The sequence below is a fragment of the Xyrauchen texanus genome, chromosome 24 (assembly GCF_025860055.1).
Source record: "Xyrauchen texanus isolate HMW12.3.18 chromosome 24, RBS_HiC_50CHRs, whole genome shotgun sequence".
Lineage (NCBI taxonomy): Eukaryota > Metazoa > Chordata > Actinopteri > Cypriniformes > Catostomidae > Xyrauchen > Xyrauchen texanus.
In genome coordinates this window covers 7,838,474-7,865,822 of record NC_068299.1, presented here as the reverse complement: position 1 = coordinate 7,865,822, position 27,349 = coordinate 7,838,474, and the positions used below count along the sequence as shown (strand labels likewise).

The following is a 27,349-nucleotide window of genomic DNA, read 5'->3' as shown; positions in this document are numbered from 1 at the left end:
CCCCTAGGGAGCTACATCCCGGGCAGATTTTTTGTCCTTCAATTAATGATTTTTTTCATTCTTGTTCCAGCAATTCACATCGAAGTGAGGATTATTAATCCTACCTTTTGACTAGCGAACATATAAGGACGTCATTTCTACAGCGTAAATTTTAGAGCAATTTTAATGTGTTTTTTTCCAAACATTACAAGGGTCCGATGGGGACATCTGTGCATTTTGAGGCTCGCAATCAAAATGTCCCAATGCGAGCGAATATGCAGCTCGAGTTCCTACGAAAGGAAAACATGTATGTGTAAAGGGAGCCAGCTGGTACATGAGCGGGTTGAGCAGGACCGATTACAGTGGTGCCGTGACCCGGATGGGAGTGAGGTTTAAGGGGTTGAGTGTAATGGGAGCCAGCTGATACGTGCTAGCTGTGTGGTATGTATAAACCTCACTCCCCAGGCGCACTATTTTTCACACCTTTGAAAAAAAAAAAAAAACGGTAGCTTTATTTTACAGTACTGTTCTAGATTTTCGTACTATATAATACAACAAATTTAGTAATTACTAGGGATGTGCCCAAAGCAGAATACCTTATTTGGAAAGGCATGAATAATGACTTAAAATCGAATAATGGATTAATCCGAATTATATACAAAAATATATACAGTATGTATCCAAGAGGCACAATAATAAAGCGACATTAAAAAAACACATAAAAACTTACAAAGATTTATGAATCTGTGCATCCAATATTTCTAAAGTGTAAGCCTTATGAATGAAAATGTGCAGGTTGTGATTTCAGATTGGATGGGCGCTCCAATCTGAACTCCATTTGTGGTCTCTGTTAATTGTGCGCATTTGGAGCTTATCAAGTGTATAACTAAGATATGACATTATATACACTTTCCACTTCTTGAAATATCTGTTAATGTATCACACATTTCACACGGAACGATGTTAAATTCCTGACCTTAAGTGATGATTTCCCGTCGGAGCTCGTCTATTCGTATTTTAATGTTGACCACATTTATGTCTACCTCTTTATCAAAAAAAAAAAAAATGCTCCATAACGGTTTAAATGCTCCTGTGGTGATTGGGGCATGGCCGAGTGATGTCTGTGGAGAGCAAGGCCACGAAAGGAGAAACAGTAAGGATTGGCACCTGTGGGAAATTATCTCTAACAGCTGTCTGTGATTGCAGTGAGAGCTGAGAGGGATATAAAAGAGCAGTCCATTCTGCCGGAGGGGAGAGAGAGACACACAGCAGAGTGCTCTTTGTGTTTTGTGTTGTGCTGAAAAGCAAACTTTGTGTTAGATGAGAAAGTGTGTAAAATAAAAGACTTGTGTTGAACATTTACCTGGCCCTCGCTTCCTCCTTGAGAAGAAAGTCAGAGAACTTGTCACGGCTCCATAAATTATTCATTTATTAGGATTATTCCTCCTTATGTAAAACAAAGAAATAGCCTCTGTCTTTTTTTATTCTTCTTTAAACCGTGCTACCTCTGGTAAGGTGCTATATAAATGAACACTATTATTATTATTACTACTATTTAACTAAATAATGGTGTCTTATCATAAAACAACCTGATAGATTTACGGGACTTTCACCTGTTTGTAGGCTATATCGATTTTATTTTTATTACTTTTAATGTTTGTATTTATTACTCATTGCAAATATGTGTGATGAAATTTCACATTTTGCTTGACACATCTTGCCTCCAGAATAATGTTGTTATACATGCACAGACAAACGTAAATTCAGTTTCATGCAGATATTAATATCAGAAATACCAGTAAAAAGCACAGTTAACAACATATTCCACAGTTAATGTAGCCTACGAATGCAGCTTCATCTGGTAAGAAAAAAAGAATAAATATAATAATTCTTAAATAATTGTTGTATAATAATAATAATCATAAGATTATTATTATTATTATTATTATTATTAGGCTATTATTATGAAAATTTGTATTTTATTAATAGAAACTATAAATGTAAGAGTTACATTTAAAAATGGACATTTAATTTAGTAATGACGCACTTCCGGTATAAGCCTGTCCACACCTGGTTCTATCCGAATACAGAGATAGATACAGATAATTTTGTCATATTAACAGATACAGATAAATATAGATAATGGCTTTGCTGCACACCCCTAGTAATTACTAGGTACTTACACTGAATCTAACCTGAGCCTTAACCCATATTAATTACATGTAGTTACCTAATATTATTCAGTACTTTATTGGGTAAGTACACTGTAAGTATACTGAAAGTACACGTACTGTAAAATAAAGTGCAACCAAAAACCCATATCGGTCAACCACTAGTTGTAACATAAAAATTGGTCTTGACAGTAGGGAGAATACTCTATGCTAAATGCAAATAATAAAATGCAACTAACCATATAATCAGTGTTGTATAAAGTATCCATTTGTCATTCTTGGGTAAAAGTAAAGATACCTTCATGGAAATTGACTTAAGATAAAGTAGCTCATGAGAAAACGACTTAAGTACAAGTATTAAAGTAACTGATATTAAATTAACTTAAATATCAAAATGCATGTAAACTGCATAAATTACAGAACAGTTCATTAAACCCATGGCAACTTATTTGATTGGTGGTGCTCATCATTTACTCACCCATATATAGTTATACAATTGTATAACTAAAGAGTCAGTTTTCCTATTCAGCCCATGAACAGGCATATACAGTTCATGGTAATAGTAATACATTTTAATTTTGGTTTTAAGAATGTTTACCTGAATTTGATAAAACTAGTCCTGAAGAAAAACTAGTTGAGAGAAACTGAACTCCTGCATATGCATTTGATACCTAAAATGCAGCTCCTGAATTTCAAGTCTTTATACTCTCATTCGGGTCATTACTGGTGCAGTACAGCCCATTTCTGAAAATACAGTAATTTACATTGTAACAACAATGTAAATGCTTAAAAGTCTTTGGCCTCACCTTGACCTGCTTCATTGGAGCAACAAAGGATCACAGGTCAGTTCAAAACCTCCCACAGAAGTCAAAACTGACCCCTTAAATCATCATTAGCCATAAATCAACTTTTTATCCTTTCACTTTTTTTGCATCAATATTTTGTTTTTACCTGACAAAACCACCATCTATGAATTACACCTCATCTGCACTACAGTAGCTGTTTCATCAGCGCAAGATCAGGAAGCCTTCAATAAACTGCTACTCTCATTGTTTCTCTTTGGCAGTGTAATTATCCCATACTGTCAGAGTGGGCATGTGCAGCTATGAATACTGGTCAGTGGAGAGCCTCATCTCTCTCTCAGCCAAAGTAAACTCACATTCAGTGTGTATTTGAACTGAACTGTGAACACAGAATGTACAGGGAAAGTTCCTCTGCTTAAAGCATTGTCACAGCCACAGAATGCATGTTTTGCACCTGGAGAGTGTGTGAAAAAAGATAATCATATGACAAAAGCAGGGATGTAGAAAAAATTATAACTGAGGGGGACATGTCCCCCCACTTTTAGAAACAACTAAACCCCAGGGTCATTCCTACAAAACTTTTGAAAAATAAAACACTTTAACGAATATCTTCATGTTTCATCATTAAAGGGACATGTTAAAGGTTTTATATTAAACTATTTTATATATTTATATATTTATATTTTCAAGCCAGTTCTCTCCTCCTCCTTTCCCTTTAAAGCCCTTTACAGTGTATTAGTCATACTGTTCAAGCTAAATGACCAAAAATAAATAAATTCAGATGTCCATCTAGTTAAATGGGCTGCATTAGCGTGTAAAATAACAGGATGGACATTCAGTCGATAAATTAGCCACCATATGGACTGTAATTGATATCTAACAAACCTATTTTGAAACTTACATTGAATCATTTTAATGTACAAACAGAGTTACAAACTTCAAATAACTAAAAATAATTTTGCAGAACGGCTGATGTTCACCTCCACACTTGAGTGTGGATGTTTTCCTTTATTTTAAGATGTCATTTCATATATCTTCAATGAAATTTAATTGTATCATGACATAACAGTGTGGACAATAAATCAAGAAACTCACAAAAAACCCTCCACTATCAGTGATAGAATAGAAATCCAATGATTTAGCACAAATTTTGTCAAAGATGTTTGACGTGCAGTTTTTGGGACGAGGAAATGACACAGTGCAATAGTTGAAAAGTATTTCAGTTATTCAAAATGTAACGTTTAAGCCAACAAAAGTGTGAAACTTTTTAAATAAAGTAATCGGGTGAAATTAAACAATGTAAATACCACATTATAAATGCCACCGAATCTTATGTCATCCTATACATCAGAGGTGCTCATTAGATCAATCGCAAGAGAACCATTGGTCCAGCTCGATAACAGGTCAAAAGGGAAAGAAGACAGAGAGAATATGTATAGAGAATTGTCAAATTTCACTACCAACTATGCATATACTGTAGCGTATTTGTGTACGATAGATCTTTTTATAATAACATGAAAAAGATCTCATTCCATAGACCTGGTATGCATCTAAACAATGAAATTGTTATTGTAATTGATATTTGATACCAACATTAAGACATTTTTTGTTGTTGTTTTTATTTGATTCTTTGGTTCTGGCTGATTGGAACAATGTTTAAAATGTTTGACAGTCATTAAATGATATGATATTTATTTTGTTTAATATGAACTTTTTAATTAATATGTTGCTTCTACATTTTAGTTCTAATTTTGAAAGTTCTGTCATAAAAAACGCTGATGTTTCTTTAAAGTTCAGCTGATATGTTTTCTTTCAAATTATTTAGCATATTCTTAAAAACATAAAACCTTTTCTAAAAATGTTTTTTTAAAACTGTCATATTGTAAAGAGAGGCTGTTCCTACGTTCTTGGATAAAATCATTTAAAACATCTATGTCAGCTTGTGTATTCAGCTGCATACAAGCATATCCAAGAGATAAGCATGCCTTCCAAATGCTTCTCTTGAATCTCCTGGATATCTTCAGTGTGGCAAACTCAGCATGAACTTAATCATCTGCATTGTTATGTCACCTTCTTCTCAAAAATGAATATGCTTTTATTGAAATTGAATGGTGTTTTTGTCCTTTTGGTGCATAACAGCAGTGGTCAAAATGTATCTCTATGAACGGCCTATAAGCTATCAATAGTCTTTAAAAATACTCCCTTTGTATTTAGTGGAATAAATAACAGTATCCGGGTTTGGAGCACCATAACTGTGAGAAGATAATCACAGAATATACTTTTTTGGGTGAACTATACCTTTAAGTTCAAACTATCTCTCACCTTGACCCATGTACGCCCCAGTAAGAGCCTCTTTGGCAGTGCCAAATCCCAGCTCTCTACACACCACGCTGGCTGAGATACGGTCCCACAGGTGGTCAACCACAGTTCCCCACTTTCCCTCACGCAGAACCTCGACTCTGCCCTCCCCTAGACGTGGCCCTGCCTTCAAACGCACAGACAGCTATAAGAGAAGAAATCACAAACAGGCAAGTTTTAAAGGTTATAATGATTTCATCACTGCACTTCATGGCTTGTCAACTTAAATTTGGAGGCCTAAATATCTTTCAAAATATCTTTTGGGATAAAATGTATATATTAGACTGAATCTTTATTAATAGGCAGATGCTATTTGCACCCTGGTGCAAATAATGGTAGATTACACCCATATTTAAATGCTAACATACATTATATGGGCATCACTACAGTGTGTTTATTGTGTTTATTTAGAGTACCAGAGACACAATACATTAACCCCTACCCATAAACCTAACCTAAACCTTAAATCAGAAAAAAAAAGGTTCATTTTTGGGTGGGGGGAGGGGGGTACATTTACCATAACCACAAAATTAACCATGGTTACTATATACCACCATATTACTCTGCATGGTTAATTGCATTAAAATTATGGTTTCTGCCAAAAACATGGTTGCTACAATATTAGTAGGCATAATACAGTGATGCAATCTACACACAAGCGATGCCGAGCTTTGGGATCAAGAGCAAGAGACAGACACTGCCTCCAGATCAAACTCTTCCCTGCACTCCTCGACATTCACCGTGACCAAATCACTGCGATGAAATCAACATTTATATACATTTTTATCTATTAGTTTAAGAAGTATTAAAGGAAATATTAACAGTGGAAACAGGAAATCGAATGGGAAAAAGAGTGGGATAAAACATGGATTCGAACCGAGGTTGCAAGGATAAGAGTACACACACCCCATGACACCTATTGTTTAGTTTGTCATATATTTTTGTGGTTCCACAATATTGTTGGGGTGCAAATAGCTGCACTGTGTGCTATACACTGATGATATTTATAGCAGGGTGCAAACCTCACAAAAAAAAAATCTAAAATACATAAATTGTTCTCTTTTTGTGTTTTAAGTGTTACCTTCACAGGGTGAGGGGCCTGGGGTTGCCCAGAGGACATACGAGCAAACTGGGGTCCTGGTACACAGCGGGCCACAGCATGACGTCCATTCATACAGGGGGTGGGGCTTCGGTGGATTGACAGCTGGGCATGACACTCAGCCAGACTGGGCTCTGTGCCCAGACAATGAATTTTTTCAACCCAGAATCCCTTCTTTTTAGCCATTTGACTCAATCTAGGAGACAAAGAGAGTCAGCAAGAGTCAGTGTAGGTCACACCTTTAAGATTGTTAGTACTTCAAGAAATACACTATACACCATTTATGTAACATAAACACTAATGTATATTTAGCTGGTGGGTTGTAAAGAAACAACACAGGATACAAAAATAATTTTGGGCGGTTTTATTCTGATGGCTGTTTCTATAAAAGGAAAAAGACAGCAGTCAGTAGGGCCATATATAAAAAAGAATAAAGAAAATAATAAAAAAAAAATGAAATATGATGCAATGACATACAAAAAATTAAACACAAAAATGAAATATGGTTCAACGATTTGCAAGTCCAGTTAGAGACCAGTTCCTACATGTGCAGAAAATGTGCTCAAAAGTCACACATGCTATCCATATGCATCCCAGAAATTCTTAAATTATCAACAAAACTGGGAGCTCTCTTGTGCAATACATGTTCTCACGTCCTAACCAGCACTTATACAACACAAGAGTGTACTGGAAAGCGAGTGTCGCAAAACTCTGGTTATTAAAGGGGCTCCAATTTATGACTAGTGAAATTACATGCAGTTTATCCATTGGCTACATATAAGTATGGAAGGAGAAATATACTTGTGTGCCCCATCGATCAGAGTCACCTATTCCATAGTTTTTATTATTACATAAATGAACTGAAAGAAAGGGGAACTGATTTTACCTGGTAGTTGAATCCTTGACTTTTTTATCCCATATTTTTCTGTAAAAGAAGAAGTGAACAGCATTTTTAAAAAGTTGAAAAAAATACACTTTATTAAGCTATTCACCCAGACAAACTTGCAAAAATAATATTACATTGGTAATGGTATTAATATAAATGTACATAAATTACAACATGAGGTCTTGTCTTAAGTAGTGAGAATAAAAACTTGTTGTTCCAGGTCTTGAGTGGCTCATTATCATCTTTATTTCAGGATAAATCAACAGTCAAAAACGTTATGTATACACTCTGAAAATATTTATTGTGAGGCTTGATTGAGTTTAAATGTGACAGAGTTAAAAAATAGCATTGCTATTATGCTATAATAAAAATGTATTGCACAGACATAAACATCAAAGCACATACTGTACACAAATGTTTTAAATTTAATCGACCACTAAATGGCTTTCCAAAATATTGATTCTATAAACAGATTTTTTCACTGGCATGAACTCACAGCTGACTGGAGCACTGAGGAAAGCAAGAGAAAGAAAGAGAGAGAGAGAGATCCATCTGTCCACGAGAGCATCTACAGCTAATGCACTTGTAAACATAGTGACACATTATATTTTCACAGTCTTCATCATTTGCCTAAGTAAGTGTGTGTAATTTGTTCTGATGCTAAATAACTTTTTTCAATCACATCTTAAGGTTGTTAGACAACTAAGTAAGCCATTAGTAGGTTGATTTCCCAAAAGGTATAAACACTGTGGCTCTGATATCAAAACATTGCAATTTTTGTTTGAGCCCAGTTGCCCAGCACATTAATTGAGCTGGGAGGATTCAGGAAACCTGCTTGAAAACAGTTCTTATTTTTGCAGTTGCATTTGGTGCCATTAGTGCCACATGCTTCACCTTTAAATAAGGACTAAAATGAAATACAAAATTGAAAGTGTAAATGAAATTTATAAAATAGAATGAGCATTTTCTTCTCTCCTGATTTGTCTAAAGAAATGAAACTGAAGGAAGTATAGTCAACAGAAAAGATACCAAAACCAAATGTTGTGTGGGATTTCCAGTTTAATTGCCTAAATATTCACAATGTTTCTACCATATGACACTCTGTACCTCTCTAGTAACTCTCTACCACTTCAGAACTCCAGTATTTTTGTCATATTTTTGGTATCTAAGCATCCTTAAAACAAGAAAAAACATTATTGAGAATCAGAATGATTTTAATATATTTCGTTTTCTTTAAAAAAATAAATAAAAAAAAAACATAATTACGTAGGGTTTATCCATAAAGAAAAAACTACTTGCCCTTTTTTCCCTACCCAATTGGAAAATAGTTTTTCCTTCTTATCAGCATACCCCCAACCCCCCAACCCCCCAATATATTTTTGGATTTTGCTTCTACACATCCTTAAAACAAGCTGACAAGTTGAATATTTGTATCAGTTTTATACACTTTTATACAGATGGCTTGAAGAAATGGTCAGAAAGATGGGCAGAAGTGTCCATAACTGCTTTTTAGTTTTTTTAAGTTTGTTCTGACAGTACCTGAAAATACTAAATACCCACCTGCTCATGTAATTAGACCTAGAGTTCCACTCTTGGTTTTCTGCTGAACCAAGAAAATGTAATGATAGAAAAGGCTGGTCTGTGTGGAGACAACAATCATGCCACTGTTTTAAGCATTAGTCATTACACAAATATCCACAGTCTTTTTTCTCTTACAGTAGATCTCAGTCAACATCCTGGTTAAGCATTTATTTAAGCAACGAGGGGACCAACAAGGATGTTGATCCAAGAAAAACATTTACTACGTGCTAATCACGGTTAGCATTTCACATCATATCTGCTACTTATTGCATATTTGTATCATTGCTGGAATGCTGTATTGACCCATTAGCAGTGAGGAACGGAACTATTCACATTTATAAAAAAAGAAAATGTATAACATTATATATAAAATGTATTTTAAATATAATAATTACTATTACTATTTCCTATATTTTATGCTCATCATATACTCTGATTATAGCCAAATCTGTTGTCTTTGATTAGAAGAAAAACTATCTTGTCTGCTCTTGTACAATTTATGTGAAACAAAATCTCTCACACCAGACCAGACCACACAAAACATGTCAGTAAGTGTTGCTCCAACATCTTAAACTTGATCAGATTTGATGAGTAATGTGCTCCACTTTCATTGGACTAAAAATAAGAAGTTTATACCCTGCCAATAAATGGCATTGTGGTTTGCAAATATCACAGCACAAAACCCATAAATATTATGGAGGATGATTGTTCTTTCTATTGGTAGTCTTGATTGAAGCACTGCTTAGTGCAAACAGATTCTAAGAAGTTAAATTACTATACAACATTTTTCAGACATTAGTCTTAAGAGAATTGAGCCTGATTGTAGCTTAAATCTTAAAATTTCCTTGGTGACACAGACAGAGTGTGTCCTGCTGACATAGCAGCCAAGGGGGTGCAGCTATAATTGTAATCTTTCCTTCCCTTAGTCGCCAGAAATGTGGAAATCTTCTGAGAGGCCCAAAATTTTATTAAAGCATCTTCAGTGGAGGATCCAGCAGAGTGCATGAGTGGGCGCAAGAGGAATCATTCTTAAGTACATCTGCCAAGTCTGATGCTCTGTGGAGCCTTTACAATATGCATGTATGTCATGGTGAGGTCAGGTGCTGGGCGAGCTCACTGATGAGAAGGAGACAAATGGAGATTCCCTGGATAGTAAGCCACAAAAGCCGTGGCCAGCTATAAAAGCTCTCATTTAGTTCAAACATCATCTTCATGTCACTGTTTGTGGCATGTATTTGAATCATGCATAAGCAAAAGCTTGCAGCTGCACCTGTGACCTCAAGATTAGAGTAGAAACCCTGAGATAACATTAACCTGTCATCAGTCTTATCTGCTGGGTGAGAAAGTATTTTTTCAAATAAGCTAGAGTCCTGTCAATTCAAATGGCCACAAAAAGAAGTTGCACTAGGCTCAAGCACATTTACCCAGACACACAATTCTGGTACGGTAGACAAAGATCACAGAGCAGAGAATGAGCAAGAGCCACGTATAACACGTATAGCGCACGCTCCAAAACAAACTAAAACTAAAAAAGCTTGAGGACCGTAGACCCATAAAATTAAGGTGGTGCTTTTTATAACAAGCACATGGTTCAGCATGCCAGCATACCCTAAACTCGTTCAGATGGTGGGAGTAAAATAGCTGTGCTGTGAGTGTGGTTACTCAAATATACCTCTGAACCGCAGCCTCCACTAAGAGGAGCAAAATAAGGCAAAGATGAAAAGGAAGTGACAAATTAAACAGAAAAGAAAGTAGTAGCCCTTTCTATTCATTTACTATATCTAGGGTGGCCAGACTTCCCATTTTCCCCAGGACAGTCCCGTATTTAAGCGCTTTTTCTAGTGTCTAGACTTATTCTGAAAAATGTTTGTTTTGTCACGTATTTCCCCTCTCCTAACATTTCTCTATTGCCTATGTGGATTTCTCAGTCACGTGAGTATTCTTATCAAAGGAATCCAAGGATACGGCTTGTAAAACCAATAAAATCACACCATGTTATTTGAAGTACATGACTGGATTAAACTGTCCAATCTTAATCCCCTATCGATAGACGTCCAGTTAGTGAACTGATTGAAGAGTCAGTTTGAAAGAGCAGAGAGATGAAATTGCAGCTGGAAAAATGTAAGGGAAACATGTCTGTACATTTAAAGAGGATCTTCAAAAAGAGTGCACATTTCTAAAAAAGGAGTCACAGGCAGAGCCTAGTAAAGTGCAGCGTTGTATAAAGTATCCATTTGTCATACCTCAGTAAAAGTTAAGATACCTACATGGAAATTGACTCCAGTAAAAGTTAAAGTAGTTCATGAGAAAACGACTTAAGTAAAATTAAGTAATGTATCAAAAGTACAAGTAAATTGCTTAAATTAAGGAACAGTTCATTAAACCCATTGCAACTTATTTGATTGGTGGTGCTCATCATTTACTCACCCTCAGTCATGCCATTCCAGATGTGTATAACTTTCTTTCATCTACAGAACACATACAAAGATTTTCTGAAGAATATTTCAGCTCTATAGGTCAATTCAATGCAAGTGAATGGTGGACAGATATTTCAAGCTACAAAAAGCACATTAAGGGAGAATAAAGTTATCTATACTACTACAGTGGTTAAATCCATGTCCTCTGAAGCAATTTAGTTGGTTCTGGGTGAAAACAAACCAAATTGTAACTCATTTTCACTGTATATCTTGCCATTGCAATCTCCAGGCATGAAAATGATTTCAAGCTTTACTTCACTTTCTAGTGCTTGACGTATGCGCAGAGCCCTAGATGGCGCTATAGGAAGTATAATCGAGCTTGAAATCATGATCGTGCCTAGAGATTGCAATGTCAAGATTTATAGTCGAAAAAGGAGTAATATTTTGGTCTATTCTCACCCAAAACCAATTGGATCTGTTCAGAAGACATTGGTGAAACCACTGGAGTCTTATGGATTACTCTTATGCTGCATTTATGTGCTTTTTGGAGCTTTAAAGGTCTGGCCACCATTCACTTACATTTAATTGACCTTCATAACAGCGATATTCTTCTGAAAAACTTTTCTTGTTCGTGTTCTGCAGAATTTGTTTTTAAGTCATACACATCTTGGATCAAATGAGGGTGAGAAATTATGAGCAAATTTTCATTTTTAAATGAACTATCCCTTTAATGGCACATTCAAGTCACATCAGAAAAATCATATTTATGGGATGAGTGTAAATAAACACCACAGTCCATAAAAATTGGAACATTAAAGGAGGGCGCTGAGTCATATTAGTGACCAGAACAGAGTCTTGTGGGGGTGGGCTCACCCAGAACACCCTGAAAACTGCATAGCAATGTGCTGAAATGCAGTAGGGATGGACAATACCACTTATTTTCTTTTCGATCTGATACCAAGTACTTTTAAGCCAGTATCGATACCAATACTGATACCTCTAATAAATTACATGTTTACTAATTCTTTGGATAAAATTAGTAACTTTATATATATATATATATATATATATATATATATATATATATATATATATATATATATATATATACACTTATAGGCCTAATCAGATAAAATGATTATGCTGCTTTGTTTACCTTTTAAAAATTAGTAAGTATAAGCAACATATAAAACCACAAAATTAACCATAGATATTATTATATGGCTACTATTACTAAAACCAAGTTACAATATGGACACTACAGTAATGCTGTATTAAAACCATGGTTTCTTGTATCAAAACATTGCTTACTGCCAAAAAAAAAAAAACATGGTTAATATAGATGTGGTTACTAGTCATTGTTAATACAATATCACTACAGTAAATCCATGGGTAGTTTTCATAAGGGTATCATTTATTAATGAGGATTAAATATAATTATCAATGTTTTAACAACTCTGAATTTAAATAAGCCTGTAAAAATAGTCACACATGCCCATTATAATACATGTCACGTGTAGCATCTGGACCAATCAGACATACAATTATTCATTATTTAATGAATAAGCCAAAAGATGTCTCAAGACTGTATCAAGCAAAGGTCCAAGTAGTTATGTCTGCTCCCCCACTGATCATTATCAAGCCTTTACACAGTCTTTGCTGCCACTGGACCAGCAAAGAGTGGACCCCCAGTGACATTCCAAGTGGGGGAAGTAAGCTGCATGCTAGAAAAACGAATGCAGAAACATTGATTCACTTCTTTCCCACATAAGAAATGGACTCAAAGCCCAGAACGACAGAATTTTCTTCATTAAAATATAGACAAACTGTCAATAATTTCACATGTATATCCCCAGGACATTGTGTATAGGATCATTACACTTTTAAAGATATTTTGACTGTGGTATATTTTGATAAATAATCTCATCCCTGTTTCAAAAAGATTTTTCTTCAAAGCTACTGTATATGTGTAGTATGATTGTCAATAAGCCATCAGAATACTATTACTCCAATAAGAGAATTTATCACAATTCTCTTATTAAAGCTAATTCCCTACAGTAGAAATTGTGAGCTGAAACAATGAGACATTGTATTACGATCTAGTTATTTGTCATTTATCTAAATTACAACGGTTGTCAAACGCGACTGATTCCATCAAAAATGTCCTTATGTAGTAATGTAGAAATAGGACCATTTAATTTAATTCCTAGCTCACACATACTGTTTCCCCTACAAATAATGGTAATATACATGACACTTTAACCCGTGCAGTGTATATTTATCATACCAAATTCGCTACATACATTGATGTAAGAATTTGGGTACATTAACTGATTACTGTTTATTTGTGCATTGTGGAACACACTGTCATTCATCGATGAAACTGTTTTCATTACTGTTGACCCAGAACACAAATCAATGGTGTTGGTTGCTATGGTGACAAAGGTTCATGGGAAGTCCTAAAGAGACTCTTCCGGGGCTGTTTGCTGCACATGCGCACCCTGCCGATGCCATATTGTAAACACAGTACAGCTAAGCTAATAGCATAACACAACAGTTTAGCAGTTTTTTGTCTTCCCCAGATGAGACAGACGACGGAACACATAATCTGGCGAGCGCTTATTTTGTGATTTTGATTCAGATTCGTGATTCTCAAACGAATCATTCAGACCACGTTTTGAATCTATTTTGTTCAGTTCAAAGGAATAACATTTAATAGATTCGACTCAAATGGTTATTTCAATGAATCACACATCACTATCTCTGATCTGCATGTATTATTGCACATACAGCTGTTCCGCACCGACATTGCATTGCTCATACAAAAAAGCATGTGGATGCTGCTAAAAGTAAGTGTGCTACACCAAGTGTTAGCAATATTTTTTGTGAATCATTGTTCAGAATCTGACAAGGTGCATGAAAGTGAAGGACTTTTTTCTTTTCATTCTGTTGTGCACGGCCATAGTTTTCGGTCGGCTGACTGCAATGCGAAATTGATCAAGAAATTGTACGATCCGAAATGTTCTCATGTTTTCTCTCTCTTGGTCCAGCTCTTTAAAGAATACTACACATTTTCAATGGTCTGTTGGCCACAGATGATGTTGTCCTCTTTATTGTTAGTAAGCACTCTTAATACAACCTTATAATTTGGGCACAATCTGAATAATTGGTTAAGAGTTAATGATTAATCGTTGCAATAATCAATTAATAGTTCAATAATCATTCTAATAATCATCCGATTAATCGATCATCTAAATAATTGTTAGTTGCAGCCCTAAAGTGCACACAGAGAAAAACTGCTGCCAGCAAAAAGTACAAAGTGATAACAGTTATAGATGCGGATGCACCCTCTACTTCACACTGATCTGCGCGCCTACGTAAGGACATCAATTTCATTTTTGCTGGGAGGGGGCTGTATAATTTTCCACAAGCAGAAATCTGGTCATCCAGCTATATCTAATTCAAACCAGATAGATAGATAGATAGATAGATAGATAGATAGATAGATAGATAGATAGATAGATAGATAGATAGATAGATAGATAGATAGATAGATAGATAGATAGATAGATAGATAGATAGATAGACCCAACAACTAACAGCGAAACATGACATAGATAGATAGATAGATAGATAGATAGATAGATAGATAGATAGATAGATAGATAGATAGATAGATAGATAGATAGATAGATAGATAGATAGATAGATAGATAGATAGATAGATAGATAGATAGACCCAACAACTAACAGCGAAACATGACATAGATAGATAGATAGATAGATAGATAGATAGATAGATAGATAGATAGATAGATAGATAGATAGATAGATAGATAGATAGATAGATAGATAGATAGATAGATAGATAGATAGATAGATAGATAGATAGATAGACCCAACAACTAACAGCGAAACATGACATAGATAGATAGATAGATAGATAGATAGATAGATAGATAGATAGATAGATAGATAGATAGATAGATAGATAGATAGATAGATAGATCCAACAACTAACAGCGAAACATGACATAGATAGATAGATAGATAGATAGATAGATAGATAGATAGATAGATAGATAGATAGATAGATAGATAGATAGATAGACCCAACAACTAACAGCGAAACATGACATAGATAGACAGACAGACAGACAGACAGACAGACCAAACAACGATAGATAGATAGACAGACAGACAGACAGACAGACAGACAGACAGACAGACAGACCAAACAACAAAACATAGATAGATAGATAGATAGATAGATAGATAGATAGATAGATAGATAGATAGATAGATAGATAGATAGATAGATAGATAGATAGATAGATAGATAGATAGATAGATAGACCAAACAACGATAGATAGATAGACAGATAGATAGACAGACAGACAGACAGACCAAACAACAAAACATAGATAGATAGATAGATAGATAGATAGATAGATAGATAGATAGATAGATAGATAGATAGATAGATAGATAGATAGATAGATAGATAGACCCAACAACTAACAGCGAAACATGACATAGATAGATAGATAGATAGATAGATAGATAGATAGATAGATAGATAGATAGATAGATAGATAGATAGATAGATAGATAGATAGATAGATAGATAGATAGATAGATAGATAGACAGACCAAACAACGATAGATAGATAGACAGACAGACAGACAGACAGACAGACAGACAGACAGACAGACAGACAGACAGACCAAACAACAAAACATAGATAGATAGATAGATAGATAGATAGATAGATAGATAGATAGATAGATAGATAGATAGATAGATAGATAGATAGATAGATCCAACAACTAACAGCGAAACATGACATAGATAGATAGATAGATAGATAGATAGACAGACAGACAGACAGACAGACAGACAGACAGACAGACCAAACAATGATAGATAGACAGACAGACAGACAGACAGACAGACAGACCAAACAACAAAACATAGATAGATAGATAGATAGATAGATAGATAGATAGATAGATAGATAGATAGATAGATAGATAGATAGATAGATAGATAGATAGATAGATAGATAGACCCAACAACTAACAGCGAAACATGACATAGATAGATAGATAGATAGATAGATAGATAGATAGATAGATAGACAGACAGACAGACAGACAGACCAAACAACGATAGATAGATAGATTGATTGATTGATTGATTGATAGATAGATAGATAGATAGATAGATAGATAGATAGATAGATAGATAGATAGATAGATAGATAGATAGATAGATAGATAGATAGATAGATAGATAGATAGATAGATAGATAGATAGATAGATAGATAGATAGATAGATAGATAGATAGATAAATAGATAGATAGATAGATAGATAGATAGATAGACCCAACAACTAACAGCGAAACATGACATAGATAGATAGATAGATAGATAGATAGATAGATAGATAGATAGACAGACAGACAGACAGACAGACAGACCAAACAACGATAGATAGATAGATAGATAGATAGATAGATAGATAGATAGATAGATAGATAGATAGATAGATAGATAGATAGATAGACAGACAGACAGACAGACAGACAGACAGACAGACAGACAGATCAAACAACAAAACATAGATAGATAGATAGATAGATAGATAGATAGATAGATAGATAGATAGATAGATAGATAGATAGATAGATAGATAGATAGATAGATAGATAGATAGATAGATAGATAGATAGACAGACAGACAGACAGACAGACAGCAATCTGCTCTTTACCTATTTAAAAGATGCATGTACATATCATGCAGTTGTTGATTGTGCTCCTTAGGTGACCAAGATAACATTACAAGTTGGTTTGGAATACTATTTTTAGGGAAAATATTCTGTGAGGTGGCAGGACAATGTCAAGGGTGGTAATGTCGATAAAACCATTTAACAAGATGAAACTCTCTCCAACAACAGAAACTTTGAAGGTTTTAAACTGATGTCTCTCTACAATAACAATCAGCAGAAATACTAGACTTTTCACTTAGACCTAACCATGTGAGAATAAACTGTTCATTTCGGTAAAGCTGTGGTCCAGATAGCATCAGTAGGTTTGAAAGACCTTTTAATCATTGCTTAAGTGCTCAGGTTTGTGAAAGGTGCCTGTAGAAAAGAGATAAGGGAAACAGAAATGCTATTCCAGCAAATAGAGTAGGTCAATCTTTCACTTTCTCCCTCATACAGAGAAAAATATCTTTCTGTTCTTAGGTATGAACTTTTACATACACTGTACTGAAGATATGATTCTGGTGAATGTCATGCTCATAAAATCTGGTATGGTCAACAAACAATCTCCAAAAAAAGTCTAAGAATGAGATGAGTCACTGAAGAACAGGTACCCCATTCTTTATATTTGCACACTGATTTCAATAAAAACAATGAGTATGGAGTGTTATTTTCATCCATTTAAACATCCCTCTAGCAAGTGTAAAGGAGTAGCTAGTAAAAAGCTGGTGTTTGTAGGGATTGCAGCACCATATTTTGGAATGATGATATGCCAATACTCATGTCTTGTATTGTTGTATCATCTGTTTCAGTTTGATCCATCCCTAAACAGCATGTAAATACAAACAAATATATTTACAATGGAATTACAGACACGTTTAGTCTAAGTGTGCAGTTCTTGGCCAGAATAAGCTGCAGAGTGGAATAAACTTCATGGCACAAATCAAAAGTCTATCTACAGGTGCATCCCAAACCGCACACTTCTGAACAATTCTACATCATTTTGTAGTGTAAGTAGTGCGAGTAGTATATTTACACTGAAAATGCAACAAAAAGAAGTTCACTGTAAGTACTCAGATGATGCACATTTTCAACCGTTAAAACGGAGTGTTATTTAACACGTTAATTCAGTGCGATTCATTTTATTAAAAATAACGCGTTAAAAAATTTACGAGATTAATCTCAATGCCCCCGGACCGTAATAAGGAAGATTCCTGAGAAATGCAAGCTTGTAGTACTACCCGTTTACTCCAGAGGGCAGTAAGTTCAGCCGTATGGCAACGCGCAGTTTATACAGTGAACAAAACAACCCTTCAGCAGGCAGCACAACACAAACGTGCGTTACGTTCGTGCGTTCAAAACACTTGATGGAGTGCAAATTCAAACTATGGGATCTCAAGATTTGTTCTAAGTATTAAACTATATTTAACTTGACACAGTGACCTAAAAATTGTATGTTTATGTTGCAATGCACCCGAGACGATACACAAGCATCTGACGCTGGTTCCTTTAAACAATAAATCTCGAACTGATTGACAAATTCACTTGTGAAATGGATTGCTGTATATTTACAGTATATTAATAATTTTTTTTATTTAAAGATAACCATGTATAATTGTTTCATCATTATATATTGAATTATTGTTATATGAGGGTCTTTCTCAGCAAATATTTGTATATGCGATTAAATGAAATCAATCAGGACACGATCTAATTAATTTGATTACACATTTTAATCGATTGACAGCCCTACTTCATACACAAATTCATACACTACACGGTTAAGTGCATAGTATATTTTGTAAGTGCATAGTGTACAGTAGTGTGTTATTTGGGACACAGCTTACATGAGAATAGGACACCCTATTCTTTGTACTAACTCAAATAATTACTCCAAATGTTAGCCAATAACAGGCAATTAGTGCATAATTTTGTGTTTCAAGATAATATTTCAGGACTAAACTACAGAAACCAATCCCAAGGTACACATTGCAATATTCAGTAGAAGAGCAAGACTCACTTGTAGATGTTCATGTTGGGCTGCTCTGCATCAGGAAAGCCGAGCATCCCACATATGACTCTGCTGCTGTTCAAACTCCAACCTTTATCACACACCTGCCTCCATCTCCCAGCATGCTTAACTACAACCACACCTTCTGTGACAAGGGTGCGCCTCTTTGTAAACATCAAGATCGGTCGGAGACGGACATCTTCAATTCTCACCTTACTGGCAGACTAGAGGATCAGAATAAGAATGCCAGAAATGTATGTTAACAAAATAATGATTCTAAATGTCAGGATCAACCATCCATTGACCAATTGTACTGTTAACTACATTTATATACATACACATCCGAGAGGGACATAAGAGTATCTCTAGATGGACCTGAAGATCGGGATTTCTTAATAATTAAATCTTACTGGTCAGGGTAAGGATTAGGTTTTTAACACTGATGGCCCTAATCAACAGATTACAACCAGGATTGGTACTGGTTTTCTTCTACAAAATAAAAATGAGGTTTGGATTTAGATTTAAAAACTGAATTGGGGAGTTGGGATCAGGGTCAGATTGGAAGTTGTGGGGCCATTGTTAGGGTAGCTTGGGTTAGGTTAGGGTTAGATATAGGGATAGAGGTTTTGATTTAGAAGTTTAGGACTGTGATTAAGGAGAAGAAATTAAGACCAATGTTCAGGATTATTTGTAAGGGTTAGTGTCAGGTGTTGGGGCTCAGAGATCAGGTTTAGAAAATAGGTATTAGAGTTGGGGTTTTAAGGTTAGAGGTTGTTGGATATGGTCGGCCATAAACATAGCGTTGTAATCTGAAATATTATTTTGAACATAACATAAAATACAATGCAACGTGTGGTAGTCGTAAACATATGGTTAAGTTTACTGCACTCACATCCACTGCTTACCGGATTATGAAACTGGTGTCTGGAGAACTGATCCAATCTTGTTTGATCCTGTGAATGCCTATTGCCTTGTCTGAGATGTGCAGCTGACCTTGAACTGGAGTAAATGTCCTGCCAATGGTTCGAGTTGACAGCGTTTGGTCTGAGAGCGATAGTGTGCCCTCTTCTGGAGACTCCAGGATGCACTTGGTCCAACCTTCTCTCTGGACTGCAGACCACCCCCAGGTCCTCCGAGTGCGTGCAGTCATGAACGCCCCACCCGTTGGACTTACAGTCTTTTAGGGTTTTCTCTGTTCCCTCACACCTCACATTATCCATCCAAATGTGGCCTGTGACAGATGTTGAACATTACAAAAATGCACTTAAAATGCTGTCATCATTTTCTGACCCTCCAGTATGACATACTATATTCTGTGGAACACAAAAAAAGGATCTTGGAGAGAATGTTAGTATACTTGCATTGCATTTTCAATGAAAGTGAATGGTGAATGAGGCTAACATTCTGCATAACATTTTCTGCTGTTTTCTAGAGAAGAAAGAATGTCACACAGGTTTAAAATGATACGAGGGTGAGTGAATGATGATAGATTTTCATTTTTGAACTATTCCTGTAAATGATGAAATGTTTATGTAAAGTATATATCTGTTGAGGGAAATAAAATCAAAGCAGTTATCACCAGCACCATAAATACACATTTTTCCAAGCCGAAGTCTGCAGGCTTCATGTATATTATACAAATTAATAGGGACATGGGAAAGAAGTGTCACCATCAAAAGATTACAGCATAGCTCACGTGAAGTTGTCTGAAGGGTTTAAGTTTTAATATCAGTGTTGTCTTGCCAACTGAGTGTTATACATGCTTCGGTTTAGTGGCTGTCTTTATAGCCGTCTTAAAGTGAAATTATAGGGAGGGATTTGGGCAATGTAAAGAACAGTAGCTCAGTGCACTTGCACTGCTGAGAAGCAGTTATTTAAACAGCAATCTACTTTAGACACAAGTGCACTCAAGACTTTCACATAATCCACAGATAAATGTGAAAATAATAAATGCCTTTGAACCTCAGCTGTACAGACAGCAATCAGTTTAAAACACTAAAAGGATTAGTTTACCAAAATTTTAATTAGGTTATTATTCACTCTCATATAATTGCAAGTCTAGTATGCAGTAACTGTTTTCCATAGAACACAAAAGTAGATTTTTTAAGAACTGTGCAGCTCTTGCCATTCACTGGCAGTTCATAGTGATCACATCTGTCAAGTTCCAAAAAGGACAAAAATAAAACCGTCTATAAAAGCATCATAAAAGTAGTCCAGGTGCTACAGTATATTCCACATTTTCTGAAGCCATACGATAGCTTTGTGTGAGGAACAGTCCAAAATTAAGTCATTAAACACTGATAATCTTCTCCTGCACTATAGCACAAGTATAACCTTCATCCAGATTAAAAAATTACAAGATAATGTCATTGATACATTATCTTGTAATTTGATGCAATGTGAAGCATAGTAACTATTGCTGAATGATGTACGTGTAATTTGTCTTTACATGTAATGTCTGTACACATTTTCTGGATAGAGCTAAATGTGGCAATGGAGAAGATTATCAATGAATGACAACTTAAATTTCGGCCTGTTCATCGCACAAACCTTAGAATACAACTACACACAAGTAAAATGGGCTACTTTGTTAACCTTACTGGGGGTTTTGTCATTTTTGGAGCTTGAAAGCTATGGTCACTATGAACTGTCATTGTATGGCCACGTAAGTTCTTTTAAATAAATCTTCAGTGTGTAAATAATGACACATTAAATACAATAATGTCACATAATTACGATTTTTGTGTAAATAAAGGAAAAAAAACCTTTTTTTTGGGGGGGGGTGAACTTTCCCTTGGGTGACTTGCAATGGAGAAATTCACTCACCCTCTCCCTCTCCATAAGTCGCACTGTGCGCCCATGTTATGCCACTTTGGAAACCCAGTTCTCTGCAAACCACATTGGCGAGTTTAATGTCGATATTGTCGTCGCATACGGTTCCCCACGTCCCGTTGTGCAGGACTTCAACGCGTCCCTCGTTCTCTTTGTGGCCGATACCTGCCAGGCGCACCTTGGCAGCGGGAGCGCGCGCTGACCGGCGGCGTGATTCGGCGCACGCGGCCGCGCAAAGGAAGAAGAGAAGCAGTAAGAGCGCGCACTCTAGACAAACGGCCCGAATCATCACTGCGCACAGGTGAGGCTTCTGGAACATAAAACAAGAGGGACCCATGTTACCAAAAGAACTAAGGAATAGGAGGGCGCAGATTTAGTCAAAAATGTCATGCCTAATACTTAATCTTTCTTCCACTATAAACAGTCAAACTTTGAGTGAGTAGGTTGAGGGTTTTTTGATCCTTAGGATTTGTAATGTCCATAACTTTAAGAAAACGTGAGAAATTTTAGCAGAGCAGTAAACAGCTCAATTAAAAGTGGATAAAAACATTTAATCCAATATAGATTTATACAAATCTGTTGAAAACAGAACAGGATATATGTGCACTATTTAATTCAGACAGTTGTTATGGATTCAATTAGAAGAAAAATTGCGTTTGCAAATGACCACAATACCTACATTTGAAAAAAAAGATTATTAATTATATTAATTATTATATAAATTATATTATATTAATATTTAAAGTTTTGATTAAAAGTTAACTTGAAATAAGGCAATGGCAATTAAGAGCGACTAGGGTCTATTTGGACATAAATAGCAACAAGAAAGAGATTTTTAATAATATTATCCAAACAACAAACTAAGAACTATAATTACAGCAACACTTGTGTTCATATAATATTAGGTTTACCAACAGATTGTATGCAAAACCTATTTATCGTATATGATACAAATTGCAAAAGTAACAGTATTTCACCTCAATTTTAATTTATAAATCAATGATTAAAACCCACTAAAAAAACAAAACAAAAAACACTACGACCCCTAGGTGAAAAAAGGAAAGAGAGATCATATTCATTCACATGGTGAGAAACCCAAGCAGATGAACCAATGTGTTAAAAGTCAAAATTTCACTCACCTGGCAGCCACACGTCAGTCACAGACTGGAGGAAAATGAATGCAAGAAAGAGTTGAACATGCATGTCTCTCTCTCCCTCCTTTACTCCATCACTTCTATATCCCTCCCACAGATGTCTTTATCTCAAAGTGTTTCCCATCTTTTCCTTTTCAACATAACTTTTAAATAAAATCAGTTACTATTGAGAAAAAAATGCTTTCAGTAGGTGTTGAGAAAAGGGACAAAAACATATGAAAACAGGAGCTAATTAATGTTATTTAAAAGTAAAATATTTACTCATTTAAAAATGTTGTTCTTGTTTAACACATCTATTTGCTCCTAAATGAGTAACAAAACAAGTTGCTTATGGACAAAGATGTACACTGTCACTACTAGAACCAATATAATTTAACCTTTTTAAATATTTAACAACAAAATAAACTCGTTTTGATGAATTTACAGATCCTACCAGGTGTGCCTGTGCAATGTTTGCAATTCTTTGTTTGCTTCTTGGGTAAAAGAGACTCATCAAATGTAATTATGGTTTGTTCATTTATATTTTCATAAAAGAAAGCCAAAGCATTTTAATTTTTGAAATAACAAATGTTTTTTTTTTTTATACAGTTTTTTATGACAGTGCATCTTAATATTTTTGTAACGTGACCTGCAGGTAGATCTTGTGTCCTGAATAACTCCATTTGTCAGAATTCCAAGTAAGTAAAAGAAGCTGCATAACCACATAGTAGATGTGTCTTCAGTGAAGCAACCACAAACCTCACTCCCAAAAAAGCAAGACATCCTTCTCCTTTAACCACAGTAAGGATTGTCTTAAACATCTCAATACACCTCATCTATAGTCTAATATAGAAATATTCATTGGTTATTCTGATAAAACAAACAGAACAGCTCCTTGTTTTTATTTGTGCATTTTTAAAATGTTTGCATGTCTGAGCGCTTTATGAGAGAATGTTTGTTACAGAATTAGCACATTCTGTGATAGTGCATTTCATATTTAAAAAACCTCAAAAGAACCATTTTAGAAGCACAGACATATTTAGCAATCACATCCCAATCACATAGCTATGTGCACCTCAACAATTATCGTAACTCAAATGCACCAATTTAGGAACAAACAAGTGAACAATTATACATTTGTTGGGGAAAAAAGTGTCCTGCCAACTTAAGAAATATTTAACAATTTCCTTAATTGCCTAATCTAAGTTTAAATTTGGCTGTCAATTGAAAACTAGCAATTTAGTTGTTTTTGTGCCAAGGGTGCGGTTTTATTTAATGCAGACCTCCTGTTGAGTATACCAAGATAGGAAAGAGGGTGACCTGTTAGAGTTAGCTAATCAAAGAGACATCTTGCCTAGAGTCTAGTCTAGAATCACTAGATTAGAGTTGATAATACAAGATAGAAACTTTTGATGGTTCCTCAGCAAGTGTGTCATGTGCTTTCACTGATATACTGTAGATATCGAGTCCTTACTGTGTGTGTGGGGGGCATATTTATGTGGTTTACAAGGACAATTATTTAGTTTGCAAACTGGTAATTACAAGGGTATTATGCTATAAATGTGGTTTATGAGGACATTTCTAGTGTCCCCATAATTTAAATAGCTTAAAAAACATATTAAATTATGTTTTAGTGAAAATGTAAAAATGCAGAAAGTTTTTTGTGAGGGTTAGGTTTAGGGATAGGGGATAGAATCTATAGTTTGTACACTATAAAAATCATTATGTCTATGGAGAGTCCTCATAAGGAAAGTCACACCAACACGTATGTGTGTGTGTGTGTGGACATATGGTTTATGAGGAAAATGTAAAAATGCAGAACGTTTTTTTGTGAGGGTTCGATTTAGGGGTTGTGTTAGGGTTAGGGGATAGAATCTATAGTTTGTACAGTATAAAAATCATTATGTCTATGGAAAGTCCTCCTAATGATAGGTAGACCAATGTGTGTGTGTGTGTAGGGAAAGCATTGGCTCTTAACAGACGCTGCTGTGGTGCTGCCTCCAGCTCTGTAATTACCCGCGAGACCCGGTTCTGCCCTTAGCCAAAATTTGCGGTGCCATGAAATAAATATATGCTCTTCAACAATAAACAACTGCCTTTTCAAATTATAGCACCTCCTCTGGTTTACCCCCACCGTTTCATAACCATTATGGAACAGCCTCGCACATCCAAGAAGGGCAACACATTCTGAGAAAATACTGCTATGGGTTTCACAAAGCACAACATAAATCACTCATTTTATTTTACTTAAACATACTATGACGCAAAGTCTGTAATGCGATGTCAGCTATTTCAATTATTTTATTTGTTGTCAAGGAATTTTAGGAGAAACATCCAAGACAAATGTTACTTAACCTAAGTTGTTTAAAGTAACTTAACTCTAAACAGGTGTTCTGTTTTCTGGGGGAAACAAGCATTTTAAAGTCTGGGGTGAGGAGCAATGAGTGAGTGAGACAAATTTCTGAGAACATTTTTGAAAAAGCAAAGGGGTTACAGTTAAGGGTTGCTTAACTGTAACCCCTATTCCCTGAAAAAGCGGAACGAGATTTAGCGCTTTGTGAATGTCTTTAGGAGTGACCAGCTGTGTGCTGTGTGTGCAACACATCAATGAAGTTGATTCGAATTTATAGCCTCTGCCGGTGACATCATCAGGATGCGCCGGTACAGGGGCTATAAATAGATGCGCCACAGGGGCATCGTCGGGTATTTTGTCTGAAGAGCAGTCCTGGGGCATCCTCAGTGCGACAATGAAGCGCAGCATCTCGTTCTGCTTTTTCAGGGAACAGGGGTTACAGTTAAGTAACCCAAGACGTTCCCTATCAAAAGCTACACTTTGATGCTGTGCTGATTTAGCGCTTTGGGAATGAGAATACCCACGCCGCCGCACTGCGGATGTCTGGACCACATATGGTTGTGTAGTTGTGCTCTCAAGAGCGCGAGAGGTCTCAGACATGAGCTTGTGATGTTGACTCAAGGACATAAGAGTGGCATGAACATCCAAACTATAAAATCGTATGAATGTGTGTGGAGAGGACCAGCCTGCCCCATTACAAACATGCTGCAGAGGGACACCTCTAAACAAGGCTTTAGAGGAGGCGACCCCTCTAGTAGAGTGAGCCCTGATCCCTACTGGTGCAGCTTGACCATGCGCCTCGTAGGCCAGGGCAATAGCATCCCTCACCCCTCACCCAATGCGACATCGTCTGCTTGGTGGCGGCCTCCCCCTTGATACGGACCCCATGACAAACGAATAGTTTTATTTATTTGTTTATTTTACAGGGACAGTGCTCATTAATTAACAGTAAAATAACTGTAAATGAGCCAGAGTTAGCTCAACAGGCTAATTTTCATCTGTTGTCCCTGGCCAGTTATCATGAAGGCAACCTAAAATCAAGATATATAAAACATAAAATGACTTTTACAGTCCACAAATAATAACAACATAGAAAAATAGTGATAAGACAGATACAACACACAACAATAAGTAACAAGCAACAGCAGCACACAAACATGTGCACATATCTGATTATCAATTAGCCAGTTCTTAAGCTGACCGGTAAATGAACGATAAGTGTTTGTTTCTCTTATCAGCCTTGGCAATAGATTCCACTGTTTAGTTGCTGTTACAGAGAAAGCTGACTGACTAAAGGCACTTTTTTGAGTGGGAATGATACAGTCCCCTCTTGTGATACCTCTGGTGACATGAGTGCCTGCTCTCTGCGTAACAAATCTCTTCAGTGGAGGTGGGGCCGTGCTATGCAATATCTTATAAACTAGACAAAGATTACTGTAAGTGATCAAATTTTCCCAAATCAATAGTCTATGGGTATTTAAGATTTGACAGGTGTGAAAACTATTAGGTTTCTGAACTAAAACTTTAAGAGTATGTTTATAAAGACTTTCAAGTGACTTGCCCTGTCTTATGCCACTAGAGGTTCAAAGGGGGTCTCAACCAGACCCTCAAGGACTATTGCTAAGTCCCATAAAGGGATCCTGGTCCTAGTCAATTTCATTGATGTGTTGCACACATATTCACAGCTGGTCACTCATAAAGACATTCCCAAAGCGCTAAATCAGCGCAGCCTCAAAGTGTAGCTTTTGATAGGGAACAGTAGGTTGACTTCTTTAGCTAAAATCTGTGTGTGCGTACTGAAATGAAACACTTCCACCCCATTGGCCAAAGCAATAACTGTTGTTGGGCATATGGGCCCATGTGAGCTCCAGTTTCCGAGTGAAATGTCCACGGAGGGGCGCCAACAGCGAGTTGTGAAGAAAGTTGTTTTCAGCTGTACAAGCTCTAATACAGTG

The 27,349-nt window shown here is 35.9% G+C and overlaps 1 protein-coding gene across 1 annotated transcript in view; it reads right to left on the bottom strand.

Annotated features, from left to right (window-relative positions):
* Nucleotides 1–22,216, bottom strand: part of loxl4 (lysyl oxidase-like 4) — a 42,317-nt gene extending 20,101 nt beyond the window's left edge. The window contains exons 1-6 of the mRNA XM_052090255.1: nt 21,903–22,216; nt 19,982–20,307; nt 19,086–19,300; nt 7,297–7,335; nt 6,393–6,606; nt 5,276–5,456 (exon numbers count right to left, since the gene is read on the bottom strand). Of these exons, the coding sequence (XP_051946215.1) occupies nt 5,276–5,456; nt 6,393–6,606; nt 7,297–7,335; nt 19,086–19,300; nt 19,982–20,307; nt 21,903–22,197 (1,270 nt within the window). The 5' untranslated portion in view covers nt 22,198–22,216. The remainder of the gene's footprint in view (nt 1–5,275; nt 5,457–6,392; nt 6,607–7,296; nt 7,336–19,085; nt 19,301–19,981; nt 20,308–21,902) is intronic.
* Nucleotides 22,217–27,349: the final 5,133 nt, after the last annotated feature.